General features: G+C 39.6%; 3 protein-coding genes across 3 annotated transcripts in view; 1 reads left to right on the plus strand and 2 right to left on the minus strand.

Annotated features, from left to right (window-relative positions):
• Window positions 1-12604, minus strand: part of LOC119897180 — a 25164-nt gene extending 12560 nt beyond the window's left edge. Inside the window, exons 1-6 of the mRNA XM_038710765.1 lie at window positions 12527-12604; window positions 3120-3411; window positions 2493-2536; window positions 1148-1433; window positions 856-899; window positions 7-295 (exon numbers count right to left, since the gene is read on the minus strand). Of these exons, the coding sequence (XP_038566693.1) occupies window positions 7-295; window positions 856-899; window positions 1148-1433; window positions 2493-2536; window positions 3120-3399 (943 nt within the window). The 5' untranslated portion in view covers window positions 3400-3411; window positions 12527-12604. The remainder of the gene's footprint in view (window positions 1-6; window positions 296-855; window positions 900-1147; window positions 1434-2492; window positions 2537-3119; window positions 3412-12526) is intronic.
• LOC119897182 (dnaJ homolog subfamily C member 28-like) lies at window positions 12537-15349 on the plus strand. Its single transcript, XM_038710766.1, has 2 exons — window positions 12537-12610; window positions 13824-15349. The coding sequence occupies exon 2, from the start codon at window positions 13837-13839 to the stop codon at window positions 14995-14997; it is 1161 nt and encodes a 386-aa protein (XP_038566694.1). The 5' UTR covers window positions 12537-12610; window positions 13824-13836; the 3' UTR covers window positions 14998-15349.
• Window positions 15350-15391: 42 nt separating this feature from the next.
• On the minus strand, window positions 15392-15930 carry LOC119897185 (potassium voltage-gated channel subfamily E member 1-like). The gene has a single exon (XM_038710769.1). The coding sequence runs from the start codon at window positions 15843-15845 to the stop codon at window positions 15426-15428; it is 420 nt and encodes a 139-aa protein (XP_038566697.1). The 5' UTR covers window positions 15846-15930; the 3' UTR covers window positions 15392-15425.
• Between the last annotated feature and the right edge of the window lie 632 nt (window positions 15931-16562).

Below are 16562 nucleotides of genomic sequence, written 5' to 3' on the forward strand. Positions count from 1 at the left end.
TTTTACCTTTGGGTCCTGAGCTGGTCTCTGACAACCTCTGCACGAGATCAGTCCTGTTCATGTCCATGAAAACCTCCTTGGTCACCTCTACAGACTGTTGACAGAACATCTTCATTATCATATCCACCAGTTCGTCTGTCCTGTCTGTCATCAGCATCAGTTTCCATGAGATGTCTGGAAGGCTCCTATGGAAGAACCCAAACTGCAGCAACCACTTGAACTTGTTCAGCTCCGAGTAACTCAAATATCTGAGTGTTTCCAAAAGCAGCTGTTTAATAGCCGCCATTGTTGCCACCTGAAAAATTCAAAATTCAAAGAGGAAATATGTTATTTCTTCACTGGAAACATTTAGGACTTATCTTTTAGCATCTAATCAGTGCCGCTATTTTAGACGTTTGAATGTTAAGTTTTGTGTTTCTACAACATCACCTAAGCTACAGATGCATTTGGTAATTTTCTGTTTGTTAGAGGTAAGGAGGATTCATTTTTCCTTCTTCCCTTAAATATCTGTAACCTGATTAATGTTTGTTATTTCCAGGTTGTAACTCAATTTAATTAATTTAAATGAGCCACTCATCTCAACATCAGATCTTGTTGATGAAGTAACTGTAGAAACAGGTGGCAGCACAATGCATATATTTTCTCAATTTCATGTTTTGGATTTTGTTTAATTCTTTGATAATCTTTAAAAACAGATTTTCAAACTCCATCAAATGTCACCTTCAATTCTGTGAGACACATTCAATTTAAATCATGAGTTTGATTTAATTTAACATCATTAATGTTGATATGATTTGAACCTGCATCTAATAAGAGCAGCACTCTGCATGGTCAGACAGGTATGACACTGCTCACCTTGTGGATCAGTGAAGACAGGCGTTCATCGACAGAGTGTTTTTCTGAGGAGAGAGACAGGACATATATACGGGTGATTGAAAAAGAATTACAATACAAAGGGTCAATACAGAATTATCCAGAAACCTTATCAGTTACATGTAATTGATCAGTGATATTTTGCCCCTCTCCAGAAAATTTTCTTTACTTTACATTAATCACAAAATCTGTTGGAGACACAAGATGATGCTTCTTTTCTGTTTTCTTCACGTTAGGTTTCATGTTTTTAACGTTTTTGTCTTTATTGTCTTACTTTTGGCTCCTGAGCAGGTGTCTGACAACCTCTGTACCAGATCCGTCCTCTCCATCCTCTTTAAAACCTCCTTGATCTTCTCCGCAGACTGCTGGCCGTATATCTGCACCATTAAAAACACTGTGTCCTGCATGTCACCCATAATAAGCAGCCAGCATGGGATGTCTAAGAAGTGTCTGTGTAGGTCAGTTTGATTGAGGAAATATTTGAACCTCTCAAACTCCCCGACACTTAAATCAGTCAGTGTTTCCAGAAGCAGCTCTATAACAGACACCATCGTTTCCACCTGGAAAATTCAAAGGAAATGTTCATGGAGCAAAAGTACAGTTAATCAGCTGGAATGATGACAGATTTTTCTCAATCATCTGTGTTTAGAAATATGGATGTATTCAGAGTACATCAGCCATTTACACAAGATATTGCTGATAATATTTGTGAAACTGCTTGTACATGTATAAATTTCTCATTAACATCAATGTTACTCCCTTAAGTCCATCCATCATCATTTGCTTATCCTGCATACAGAGTTGCGGGGGGCTGGTGCCAGTCCCAACTTACTTTGGGCGAAAGGCGGGGTCCACCCTGGACAGGTTGCCAGTCCATCGCAGGGCCACACATAGACAAACAACCACTCACACTCACACCTAAGGACAATTTTGGAGACACGAATTAACCTAGCCTGCATGTCTTTGGACGGTGGGAGGAAGTCAGAGCACCCGGAGAGAACCCATGTGGAATATGCAAACTCCACAAAGAAAGGCAATCGGGGTTTGAACCCCCAACCTTCTTGCTGTGAGGAGACAGTGCTAACTACTGCACCACCACGCTGCCCTTCCCTTTAGTCCACTTTTATAAAATAACAAACTTGCTTTTACTATTGCCTACATTACATTGCCTATTGTAACTCTTTCAAAGACGGGGCTACAAAGACAGCAATGAGTCTCTTTATTTGACAACAGAGTGGCTGTTTAACTTGTTGCATCTTTTCTTCTAATATAAAAAGTAACAAAACACACCAACTTATTTTTCTGTTTTAAAATATTGTGAATTTCTATCTCTGTCAAACTAATCAAGAAGAATGTACTGTATATTCCCACAGATACAGTATAGAAGGTAGATATAACACATCCTTAAAATTATTAGTAAATAAAAGCATTCATGCTTAAGACCTCGCATTTACATTATGTAGCTTGATCGGTTCAATTCTTTGAGAGAACTATCTGAGGAAAATGACATCATTGTATTGTATTTCATCATTGTATCATCAATTATAATCTTCAAGATGAAGATGATTTTCAAGCTTCTACTGAATCAAAGCTGCACTGTGTACAGTCAAAATACTCACTCTCTGTATCAGTGAAGGCTGCTGTTCATACACAGAGTGTTTCTCTGAAGGGGAAAGAAATACAAAATAACTGATTTAACATCAGATTTTGAAATACAAAGGATTTAATTCCAAAATGTCACTCCTCCTTAACAGTGACATAATGTAAAGCTACTTAAAGATTTTCCAACATAGTTGAATGGTTTTGGATGTATTTGTTTTTGCATTAAGCACAAACTTAAAACATCTGATCAAACATTTCTACCCCAGCTGATGTACTTTCCTGAACGTAGGAGCTCATGTTTTAGGTTATTTGCTCTGGCAGCAGTGTCTGGTTGAAACACACACCGTGTGAACGTCCAGCAAAGAACTAACAACTGCACAAGATGTGTTTGCTGTACTTCTAACATGATTTGGTAAGTTTAACAGAACAACTACACTACATTGCATGTTTCGTTGCTCTGGTTGGTTGTAGGTCTACCCAATTTCATCTAGAGGCCTTTTGGTTTGCGCCCATTGATATAACCCCTTCGAAATCAAACGGATAGGCTCCAGAAATAAGCATAAGTGATATGATGCCAGGCTAATACTTTCCTATTTTTTGATGATAAATATATATTATCATTTTTTTTTTCTTCTTTGCCTTACTTTTGGTTCCTGAACTCATGTCTGACAATCTCTGCACCAGATCAGTCCGGTTCATCTTCTTTAAAACCTTTTTGGTCAGCTTCACACAGTCTTGGCTGTACGTCTCCATCAGCTCCACTATGTCCTGTGCATTTGCCACTTTTAATCGCCTCCATTTGATGAGTGGGAAATTTTTCTCCAATTCCAAATTTAAGTCATTCCAAATGAGTGACTTGAATTCATCAAGTTCCTCAAAACTCAAATCGTTCAGTGTTTCAGAAATAATCTTCTTCGCCGACATTGTGGTCTTCACCTGGAAAATAAAAAGGACATTTTTATTTTTATAGGACAGTTTATGCACGACAAGATGTATGCTGTTTTTGTGATTTACTACCATGACTGGAAAGTGATCTCTCATTTTTATCACTAAGTTTACACAATTATATATACAGTATATATATATGCTTTTATCCAAAACCACCTACATTTGAGGAACAACATACCAGTATCAGTAAAGTAAGGTATCTACAAGTGACATTTGATATTGGTGAAGAGCAGCATAAAGACATCACAATGAAAATACAGCAGCGGAAAGACAGTACAGATAATTGATGCAGACCCAGAGAGGTGTTTATGGCTGCGGACCAGCGGAGTCTTGATCTGTGATTGCTGGCTTCCCGCTGCAAAGAGAGCGACAGGTGTCTGTGTTGCGGTCAGGTCATGGGGGTCGCCAGGTCATTTTTCACGGGGCTTTAGCCCTGGATGTTTTGCCTGTAGTCCCAAATGTAACTCAGCAACAATTAATATGCAATAATCCTCATTACGCAGCTCGTCTCACAGGTCTTGGTAGAACAGAGGCTATTCGCAATAACATTGTTACATTTTGTTTGAAGTTCATGCAAGGTTGACCCCCCCACCGTTGCTCAGCATGCCTGCATTTAAAGTGAGAGAGAGAGAGGGAGAGGGAGATGGCACATTGGTTACAGCTTCAGAGCTTGTCAGGGACTAAAGAATTATCTTTATTAAATGTTGTCAGTCAGTGTCTAGTCAGTTTATTTGCTACCCAAACTTTTCACAGTCCGCCACAAAGTAGCGAGAGAATAACCTACAAACACCTGACCACGACACAGACACCTGTCGCTCTCTCTGCTATTTCCGTCCTCCTCGCTCGCAGTTTGACTTGTCTCTCTGCTCTGGGATGCTTCGCTCTGAAGCGCACTTTATCAGAGGAGCTGAAATTAACCTTTGTGTGAATAGTGAGATTTATTTCTGATCTCAAGTGTGTGGTGTATAACATATGTGCATTTGACGCATAACAGTTTAACATAGCACTGTAGCAGCTGGATAGAGGATTAGTGACCTTTTAACGGGAGAGCAGAGGTTAGTGGTTAGGTGGAGACTCAGACCCTTATATGGATCGGTGCCTTAGTTTGCAGACTCAGACCCTTATATGGTGTCTAACAGATACCTAAACATGTCCTATATAAGCTGTGTTTGATGTACAGAGAGACAGAGTGGCCATCAGGCTGGGTCACTCTCCAAGCTGCTGCAGAGTTTGTAATTGATGCTGAACTCCTTGATGTAATAAACTTTTATGATCAAGAACAGTGTCAAGCGGATTTCTTCTCAACACATCATCGCAGCATTATTGTTCGGACACCACAAGTGTTTTCAGTTTTCCACCTCTGATGAAGAGCAGTGCGCTCGTCTCATCAAGTTTGCTGCAGTCCCAGACGGGGTCCGTGTCTGTCAGACGGTCTGAAGGGGGTAGCCTACTACCATATCAACAGAGAAATAAGGCAGGGCAGCCTACTGCTCAGCAGAGGTGTAGGTAGATTTTGTTAAAATATTGCAGATGTCAAAGAACACAGATATGCGGGGGAGATTCTGAATGTGCAGAAAGTTTTGAACCCAAGCAGAAAACCTGCTGAAACACAGGAGTTTATAATTGAATTAAAATTAGCACTAATTAATTTCTCATTGAGGTGAAAAGGTGCCACATGCACATTGAAAGACTTTACTTAAGTCATAAATACATGTGCTGACTCAGCAGTAAATGAGAAATGTTTCTAGAGCCTGGAAACGCCCCTGGGTCAGGTGTGTCGTGTTATTCGCTCGCAACTTTGTGGCGGAATGTTAACCGCTTGTGTCGTAAATACACTGACTAGAAACGGACTGGCAAAATTTATAGCTATCTGTTTTCATTACAGTTTTGCTAGGGACAATTCAGTAGTCGCTGAGAAGTAGTGAAGCTGTGAACAATGCGCTTTCTCTCTCTCAATGCAGGTAGACTGAGTAATGGTGGGGGGTCACGTTACGTGAACTTAAAGATTATTGCATGTAATATATATATATATATATTGTTGTTGAGTTTGGCTATATTCGGGGCTAAAGTTTCAGGAAAAGTGACCTGACGACGCCAATGCCGCTGGACAGGAAGTGAAAACTATGAAAGTGAAGATTAACACACACAAGCGTTCTGCAAAAAATAATAATAATAACGTTACCGTTTTAAACGAGCTTGTAGCTTCAGCCGTTAGAGCTGAACATCGTCCATTTTTTCTGATTGTGACAAAACTGAGTTGAAGTCTGTTCCCCTCTCGATTAGCGTTTCCCTCCCATAGCAGTGCTTGAAGTGTATAAACCTTGGTACCCCTCCCCCCCGCACAAATCCACAACCTAAATATTATAACAATTAACGACTTTGAGCATGAAACACTTTCATTTCCTGCATTCTGGACACATTTTCTGCACCAATTCAGAAAGAAAGGAGTAGCCTAAATGTATTTCTTCATATGACGGGAAAAGTCATCTGTATTGCAAAAAAAAAGGGATACATATCAGAAGTGACCTACCAAAATATACAAAATATACATAACAATATACAAACAAGCCAGAGATCAGATTAAGGTATTAAGGTATCTGTGAGGAATCATCCAAACCTTTTTCCAGGCAATGTCATTTACAAATCGGTTCCAGTAAAATGTAACATTTGGAATAGAAACAATTTCTTTCTGAAATAAAGCACAAAAGTTCTTAATATTTTGATGAAGTTGGGAAAAACAGATTTTTCCTGTTGATTCAGCCACACTGGGGAGGATGGCAGAAGTAGGTAGAAGTCTGCCAGTATATCTAAAAAGCATGATTGTGCCTGATGGAATGGCGTCAAATACAATTGCAAATTCTCTTGGCGTAACTGGAATGTTAAATGTTGATAAAAACTCTCTGTAGGAGAAAAGTCGCCCCTCTCCATTAAATAGCTGGTCCACCAGCAGAATCTGATTGAGTACCCAATTCTCAAAAAAGACTGATTTGTTCTCATATAATATATCTCTGTTATTCCAACTTAAATACCTGTGAGGTGAGAAATTATGCTTATAGATTAGAGACCATGCCAAAAGGACCTGCTTGTGAAAAGTGGACAGTTTTACAGGGAGCTTGTCCACATTGTAGTTACAGTTTAGAATAAGTCCCAGACCACCAAAGCGAGAGAATATATAATGGTGAATAAAACTCCAAATCGAGACAGAGTTTTTAAGAAAATGCTTAGCCCAATTAATCTTAAAAGTATTAGAGTATTGAAGTCCAAAAAGTTGAGCCCACCAGATTCATTCATTATTCATAACACTTTTTTGATATAATGGGTATGATTTTTCCAGATGAAGTCAAAAAGCATTCTATCAATATCTTTACAAATTTTACTGTCCAAGTGTAAAGAGAGAGCTGCGTGTGTAAGCCGGTAGAGAAATTTAAAGGACATCTCATTTTCTGATCTTTAGAGATAATAATACCTAAGTACGTAACTTCCTCCTTGATCGAAATGTTGCAAATAGTTTGTATATTACAATCTTTTAAAGGCAATAGTTCACATTTATTAATATTTAGGCATAGACCAGAGGCCTCTGAAAACTGGTTAATTACTTGAATGGCAACAGGTGTCTAGCTTGCATTTTTTAAAAAGATTGTAGTATCGTCCGCAAGCTGACTGATGAGGATATACCTGCCCACAATATAAATTCCTTGTATAGCACTGTTACCGACATGAGCTGTGAGAATTTGTGTACAAAGTAAAAACAGATAAGGGGAAATCGGGCATCCCTGACAAATGCCCCGTTTCACATTAAATCTAGGGGAAGTTCCGTTTTTCAGTTTGATAGAGCATATAAGGTTTTAATTGCTTTGCAGAAAAAATCCCCAAAACCAAATTTTTCCAAAAACAGAAAAATAAATTGGTGTTCTATTGTATCAAAAGCCTTGTAGAAATCTAAGAAGAGGATGAAGCCATCTTCAAATATCAAGTCAGAGTAGTCAAGAATATCTAATACTAGTCTGATTTTGTCTCATCTATAATTGTGTCAAGAGTTTCTTTAATTGTCCTGGCAAATATTGACGCCATTATTTTGTAATCATTGTTTAGCAGACAAATGTGTCTCCAGCTATCAATAAAAATGTCTTTTTTGTAGGTTTGGGAATCAATGTGACCAGCACTTGAGTGAGGCTAGGAGGAAGTGTATCATTCTCTATACTCCATAAAGAGAGAGAGGGAAATGTTGAATCAGGTAATAAGCTATGATCTCTCTCTCTCAACAAATGTTAGCTAGCATTACAGCGCTAACATGTAGGTGACGTATATTGTGCTAGACGAGAGATGTAGTTCGTTGAACGGTTTTCACACAAAACAACATGTAACTTTACTGTTTTACGACAAACTGCTTTCAACAAACTCTCTTGACTTGCAAAATTATATTTCAAATTGACCAACATCATATGTGTAATTCAAGGCTCAATTCTAACGGGATAAAATACATATGATGATATGTTAGATATGTTGTCTCCCGCCCAAAACTGACATTGACACGCTACATTCAGCACACGGCTGCTTGAAAGGCACCCGAGCTTCTCTTCTTCCTCGTCTCTCTCTGTCGACAGAACTTAGCAGGCAGGCGAAAACGGGAACAGGTGAGCGTCACGTAGCGCCCTGATATGGAGAGGTCAGAGGAGAGTACCGGCATGGGAGAAATCCCAGTACGCCAAAGAGTAAAATGTCGTGACTGCTTACTGGTGCCTACCGGCCCACTTCAAGCATTGTTCCATAGCATACATCCTGCATCTGTGGCAGCTTTTGGGGGGGAGTCAACAGGGGCCAGTGCCCCTGTAGCACAGACCCTGGACCCCCCCTATGGCCCCCCTCTGACCGAAAATCTACAACAGCCCTGTTGAATTGGCAGCCGCCAGCCAAAGCAACCTCATGTGGCCCAGACCTGCATTCATGTGGAATCGGAAAACTGAGTTCCTGACTAGGAAAATTAATTTGAATGCCCCCTCAATTCAGAACAACAACTCGGAAACTCTGAATTTTTGGTAGAAGACTTGCCAAGTTGACGTAATTTTACACATGGCGGATTAATTCACACATTTCACAGAGTTTGCTAACATGTAAGGTTAGGCCTAATTTGTAATATGGTATTAGGTTGTAACCTTTCGTTGCTGCCCCCTTAGACTGTGTCGGCTTCCCCCAACGCACCAGAAGATTGCCCCTTGCTGCCCACCCGAATTATTTGTAATTTGCATTAACTCAAAAGTCAGGTCAAAGTAATATTTTAGTGGTGTTAGGGAATGTAGCTTTCTGGTGCAGCAACAAATCTGGAACATAGTTTCAGCATAGGCCTACATGGATAGCAATTTCACATAGCCTACATAACAAACCATTTCCCAGACGTCCATGCAGCACGTCAATATAGCATAAGTTTATAGCTATGGTATATAGCCTAATGTTGCATTCACTTGCTCCTCGAATGGTCCCATTTATGCTAAATATTGCTTTATCTGACTTGCTATCATGGATAATGCTAATAAAAACTACTAATACAAGGCTGCCAACGACACATGACATGATTTTCTCATGCCCTTTTTACAGCAGCCATAGCAATGTAAACCCTGCTATGATGGGGACACTGTTCTGTAAGAGTTGTCGTCCTTTGGATGAGACTGGGTGAGATGTGTGGTGAGCGTTCTGGCGCTAAATGGCTGCCGTGCATCACCCAGGTGGGTGCTACACATTGGTGGTGGTTGAGGTGAGTCCCCCCCACTTCACTGTGAAGCGCTTTGAGTTTCCATGATAAAGCACTAAATAAATGTAGTGCATTATCATTATTTTAAAAAGGGAGTAAACATTTTAAGTTACTTACAGTGAAATGTATAGCTTAGCCTAATCACTGGGCTTGAACATAAACAAAAGTTAACACATTAATTTACAGTGATCTTAATACAACTTTTGACAGTGTGTGATATCTTAATATAAGCTAACCATATGCTATAATACTGTATTAGTTTCATTTTCCCATACTAGAATCAGTGTTATCAGCAATAAACAGGCTTAGGCTACATGTTTCCAAAATGTGTAAGAGTAAATGCATTGCCAGAACAGGTGCATTATTGTTTCTGGGCACTTCACACAGTTAACAATAAACATCATTATATTTTTTTAAACATAAGATTAGGACTTGCAGGATATGATAGCCTATCTTACTTTATTGCTAAGGAGATACTTGTATGGAAGACTCCAAATATTTTTAAATTCAAGTTGTCAACTAATCTAGACAAATAGGATACAGCAGGAGGGATACTAGTTATATCTTTATGAAACGAGACAATTTAGAGGAGACATGCCACTCAGTCACATCCTCAATACAACTCTGTTGGGAAAGCCCGTAACGGTAAAGATGGCAGTTATCCCGCCCCTCCTGCAAGAAAGCCAATCATCTGCTTTTAACAGCCAAAGCAGGAATCATATTTCAGCCAATCATGTGGTTCCACTGACGTAAGGGTCCGTATTATCTGCACTACGCATGCGTAGGAGAAGTATAACCGGTCGGGAAAAACGCTTTTTAAACCTTATTTTGGGGCAAAGTTGTCAAACTTTTTCGGCGACTATTATCAGATTTTAATGCTGATTCTATTCATGTAGTTTTTATGTCCCGGTGACCTGTATAAGTGCAGTTCTTAGTATTAGTATTTCTTAAAGTAGTAGTACCTCCCAGAGACGGTAAAAGTTCCCGTCTGTTAGTTACTTACATCCAGTAACCACAGAGACCTACTATTTGAAATAGTGCAAATATGCTCAGTAAAACACTGTCATTTGGGTTTTGCACACAAGGTCATTATGGGTTATGAGAAAGTGGACAAACTAGCCAAACAAGCTATTAATGAAGGAACCATAGAGATCATAATTAAACTTTCAAAAACAGAGGGAAAGGTTGTTGGATGGAATAAAATCAGTATGGCAGTAGCACGGGATCAGGAGATAAGAGGAAGGCAACTAGCCTAGGCTATACGCAATGAGAGAAACAGGGAAGGAAATAGAAAAGAGGAAGTAATGACCAATAATAGGACATGGTAACATTTTATTATGGAAGCATCCAACTGTAATTGTACGTAAAACAGTACAGTAAAACATGTAATTGTTAGTTGTAAGAAATATACCTCAGACAGAAAGCACACGATGGAGGGAATAAGATAATGTTGAGAATTATTTTAGAGCATTATAGCCTAAATAGTTATCATTAATTACTAGAGCGAAGGTGGTTTACATTGTCATCATTTAAAGTGTTATTTTATAGTGAAAGTTAAGATCACAGTGTTAAGACTCTATAGCTCTGAGTGTGTGTGGTCCTCTCTGTGTCCAACTGCCCAGAGGCAGTAGCACATGTGTGTGTAAGCAGGCACGTGTGCTCTGGGATCAGAATGAGCACAGCAAGGCATCATCAAAAACACCAGCAAAGGAAAATGTAGAAGCAGAATCAGTGAAAATTGTGTTAAAAAACATACATAAATATAGTCCATCACAGTAAGAATGTCCTGTCTCTAGCACACAGCACAAACAGACATAAGTCAAGTCAGTCATCAGTGTTTGTCTTTAATCAGTATTAATAATCATTCTTAATCATTTTTATTATCTTTAATCAGTATTAATAATCATTCTTAATCATTTTTATTATCTTTAATCAGTATCAATAAGTAATCATTCTTAATTCATCATTTTAAATTAGTATTAATCATTAATCATTCTTAATCATTTTCTTTTCACCTAGATGTGTCTTGTTTTTACTTAGAAGTGCTGTACTGTAATCTTGAATGCAGTAACAAGCTCACTGTGGTTAAAATCCTTGAGTGGGAGCATTGACTGCAGACACTGAGACTATGCACGCCTTGTTCAACTGTTCTACTATAGATTTATGACTGTAGGAGAGGCTGCAGGTGTTCACAGTCTGCTGTTATCTACTGTTGTTATGATTACATGAGGAACTGCTGATGTATTAGTCTGCTGATATTAAGACTACATGTTTAATTACCAATGAAGGGGTTGATTGTCAACTTCCAACCTCTGATTATTACAGCCTATGTGAACTTTGAGTGAACTTGCAGGAATTTTTACTTAACTTTTCACGTCAGATAGTGGATGACACAAAAAGCGACAGAGGCTTACTCAAATCACGTCAGATAGTGGATGACCAAAAAAACATCAGATGCTTGATGAAAACATGACAGAGAGATGATAAGCAGAAAGCAGAAAACAGCCAGCATAACATCAAGATTGCTGTAAGAAACCAAACATTAATGAAAGATGCAACTTTACTTATGTTATTCTTATATTAATTGTTTAAAAAATGTTATTGTGTGTCAAATTAAGCATGCGTAACTTTTAAAGAGTGAGACTGAAGTTGAAATCTAAATGGTGAACTTCTTATCCAGTAGTATAAAGATATAGAAAGTCAACAATACAGTAATAAATGACAGCTGGAGCACATTGTTAATTGGTAAAATAACACATGTAAACAGCAGAACTGCAGAGGAAAAGAAGTTCATCGTGAGGAAAGGAGGGGGCAAACCAGACCAGAGGGGAGTATATAACTGATATATGACTGTCCTGTTTTGGAATAAACTCTTTTTCACCGACTCTTGACCGTCTCCAGAGAAGTTTTTGATTGCAAACTTATTGAGTATAATAGAAAGTTAATGGAGTATTTTTTGACAAAGTTTATAAAGGTGGTGAAGGTGGGGACCAGGCTTAACTGGCCCAGCCTGGTTGTACATCTGACCCAACAATAAGATAGATTTTATTGATCCTACACTGGGGAAATTCACTTCCTACAGCAGCTCCTGATACAGCACAACGCAACAGTCAAGAAAATAACACATTAAATAAAAATAGAATAGAAACAGAAAAATAAGAATAAGAGTTATGTGTACACTATATACACCTTTTATATATATATATTTAAAACATTGGGGATAACAGGAGCAGGTTTAAACGACATACTGGAGTGTGATGGAAGCAGACAGAGCAGGAAGTTTGTGGTCAGCTTTCTTAAAAAGGACAGGATTGATCTGAAAATCTGACAATCCAGATGATGTAGAAGTTAACTAACCCCAGAAGATGGCAGTAATACAACACCAATGATGTAAGCTGCTGTTGAACCTGAAAGAAGAAGAAGAGGAAGACAAACAGACAGGTGATTCTGGAGGGTTCAAAGTTGTAGATCGTGTAACTTTAAGTCTAATGTTATTCATTAATGAGCCATGTGGTGTAGTAACGTTATTCATTCAGTTTTCAGTGTTCATCTGCGTTAAATGTCATGTTCTGTAAAATTAGATTATTTTTGCTAACCTCTTGAGTCGCAGCATTAATGTCACCTAGCTAGTAGGGAGCCTTCACATTTGTGTTTGTTTGTTTGTTTAAACAGTAATTTATGTAGATTTGTGGTTCCTGGCAGAGACTTTATATAGAGGCCCTGGTCCTGAAGACCAACGTGGAGTCTCGCCTGGCTGTTAAAGGGAAAATACACCTGAAAACAGATATTATCTGCGTTAGTTAGCATAGCTTTAGCACTGTTGTGGAGGTCTCTTGCTGCTCATGATACTGCAACCCGACTGTGTAATCTTGTATTTTTTGAAAAAGTCATTGCAAATTTTTTGGCAATTTTAGCAACTTTCTTCAGTTAGCTACCAGTGAATTGTGTGTATAAATGTGGTTGCGCATTCTGCCATAACTGCATGACACTGCTTTTAAGGCAGCACTACACCTCCAAACTCCCCCAAATGTGAATTGTGTATATTTGTATTTCTGTCATTGCCGTTGATCAGAATTTGCTCAACTTTGGGATCTCTTTTATTCCAAATTAACATCACTATGTAGAATTACTTACATTTCTTTTCTTGTGAATCATTTGTCAGTGCCAAGCCCATATAATAAATAAAATAATAAAATAAAACATGAACCTTATTTGGTGAAATAGCAATGCTTTATGGTCATTTCCATGTACTGTATTCATTAAATGTAGCCTACAAGCCTAGTTTGTGACAAATTGAATGAGTTACCACAATGAGGAAATAAAGCCTCTGTCAACAAAGCAGGATTATGGGAGACAAGGTGAATATTTATCAAAATGTACTACCAGCATTATAAATGTGCTAAAAATTTATTTAATTTTATAAATTTAAACTCCCTGAACAATAGACATTCAGATCTTGACTTCTTCCTATAAATCTAATTTCTATCTTTAAATTATTTGTTGTAGTACTCTGATGTCATTGCTTCATGACCCAAATATTGACTTTGTTGTTTCTGTAAGCTCTCTCTTAGCTGACAGAATGAGCTTCCTTTCTTTAAAGATACTTTATATGACTAATTGCATTTTTAATAACTTTTGCTTTTTAAATCCACAGGAGTGTGCCAGAAATGAGTTGCAATTTCCACCTCCTGGTTTCCCGCAGTGACATCTACCATGGCCGTTTTCTGCTTGTCTTGTCTCGACAGTCCGTGTTGCTCAGAGCTCTCAGCACTGGGCCCCAGATCAGCCGCAGCCTGCAGGAGAGCTACAGGCTTCTGCAACTGCCTGACCAGGGACATAGCAGTCCTGGGCAGGTGAAAGAGGCCTACTTGCGCCTAGCCAAGCTTTACCACCCGGACTCTGGGGCTCCGACTGCAGACGCAGTGCTGTTTGCTCGGGTGGAGGAGGCCTACCGTGCTGTGCTGGCGCATCAGAGCAAGACCAAGCAACCTGATGGAGGAAAGGAAGCAGAAGAGGAGGAGTCCAGAGGTACAGCACTTCCACACAGACACTACCTCAGCTACGAGGGTGTGGGTTCAGGCACACCCAGCCAGCGTGAACGTCAGTACAGGCAGATTCGTATCGACCGGGCATCTGAGCAGGTTTTGAATTACCGACAGAGGGAGCATGAGAGGGCAGCTGCTGCCGAGGGGGCGCTGGTGGAAAGGGACATGCGTCAGCGCAGCCGAAAGGTCCAGATCACCCAGGCTGTGGAACGGCTTGTGGAAGACCTGATCCAAGAGTCCATGGCCCGAGGAGACTTCAGGAACCTGAGTGGAGCTGGAAAGCCCCTCAACAAGTTTGAGCACAATCCTTATGCTGATCCAATGACCCACAACCTCAACCGCATTCTCATAGATAATGGCTACCAGCCACCCTGGGTTGTCACACAACGCGACATCCGAGAGACCACTGCTCAGATTCGAAATAGGTTATTGGATGGTAGGGTCAGGCTCGGTGACCCCATGACCTCCAAAGAGCACAGGCAATGGGAGCAGCTGTGTGCATCTGTAGAGGAGGAGTTAGTGAAACTTAACAAGATGGTGGACAATTACAACCTCATAGTACCGATGCTCAACATGCAAATGGTTCACTTTAGTTTGTCACGAGAGATTGACCGTGCTGTGAAAGGAGCCTGCCAGCACCGACTGGACCAGCAGAGAGAGAGAGACAATGAGAGAGAGAGGAGGAAGGAGGAGAAGAAACAAGCCATTGCAGTAACCACACCTAAAAATACCAAACAAGACCTGATGTCTTGGATGAAGGCTTTGCTCAGATTAACACACTAACACTCTGACTCTAAGTGAACAGGACAGTGATTTGAGATCAGTGGTTTATTTGTCAACCAATAATTACAGTCCATGGGACTATTTCACACTTGTTCACCTGCTTATTTCTGTGTATGTCAGACACAATATTGCCACCAATTTTACTCTGTGTTACAACCGTATTGAGCAATTGTAGTTGCTGTGACTGTAAAGTGTGAGGAACTGCATGTGTTGATAACAAAGATTACAACATGAACCATTTTTATGATATGATGTGAAGTTGTTTCTGTGAAATTACTGATCTGAACATACAAACCTACTTAACACTAACTGTTGGTTGCTATGTGACATTAAAAGTTATGGTAATTATAAATATTGTGTTTGTATTTCTTTGTTGAGAGTGTTTGAATCTTGTTTAAGTAGCTGAATGTCTCATTCTAGTCTGGCAGCTACTCCAGTGTTGCAGGGTTGCAGATGACGATGGGCTCCTTGCTTCTGACTCCGGTACCTGCAGCTTCCCTGTGCAGAGGCTGAGCGATGACCCTGGACGGAATCCTCACCTTGGTCCAGTCGTGGGCGATGTACTGGTGGTACGGATCATGAGAGCTCTCCAGCTTCTTGGAGCGAATATAGCTGAGCATGATGCCGAAGGTGAAGAAGCTGAACATACCGACCACCAGGAGGATGTACATCATGCCCTCAGTCTGAGCGTGGGCCCGGGCTCCATCCACGTGGTGCACAGCTTGCTGGGTAGTGTAGTTCTGAGGTATTGGTGAAGACAGTACACTTGTGCTGTTGAGGCAGTGCTGCAGGAAGGAGAGCAGGAGCGACTGCAGCTCGGTGGTGTTGATGTGTGGCATGACTGACATCTGCTGGACACTCAGCTAACTGCAACTGAGGAGGAAGAGACTGTAAGAAAAAGTCTCAGGAAAGGTCAGCCTAGAATTAATTTTGTTTTTGTATTATTAACACAGTTTGTATTTTATTAATATTATATCTTAATATAGGTTTTATATTTAGACACAACAACAAAAAAAGATGGAGGGGCTAAGAGAGGTATAATAAGCAAGAATGAGACCTATATCTAACTGCGATTTTAAATAATTAGTTTAAAGTTTAATTAATTAATAATTAAACTCATTTATCCAGGAAATTAGGAGATATCAATTTAATGTGTATTTAGGGACACTTGTCATATGTTTAAATGATACCTCTGAAATGTGTTCTGACTACTACCCAACAAACTTCAGCTTGAATGCTGAATACACCTTTTTTGGTTGACCTTTCAGAGTTTGTTTTGGTGTTATGAGAGTGAATGTGAAATTGATTCCCACATATTATACCTATCATTATTCAAGCTTGTTTTTAGTAGAAAGAAAAGCCTACCTTTGAAGGATCTGGAATCAGTTCTTGCTGTCATTGGGCATCGGCAGACATCGATAATTTCAAGTCATGTGTCTCCAGCAGGATTAGAAGCAGCTAGTCCCATAGCTAAACATCGAATATAAACGTACACCTCCCACTTTTCTTAGTCATAATGTGCCCTCCTTCATGCTCATGCTTTTATGTGGAAGAGATATGCAGCA

The sequence above is a fragment of the Micropterus salmoides genome, unplaced genomic scaffold (genome assembly GCF_014851395.1).
Source record: "Micropterus salmoides isolate LMB-PRFRI ecotype aquatic unplaced genomic scaffold, ASM1485139v1 Ms_hic_scaffold_11, whole genome shotgun sequence".
In the NCBI taxonomy this organism is placed as follows: domain Eukaryota; kingdom Metazoa; phylum Chordata; class Actinopteri; order Centrarchiformes; family Centrarchidae; genus Micropterus; species Micropterus salmoides.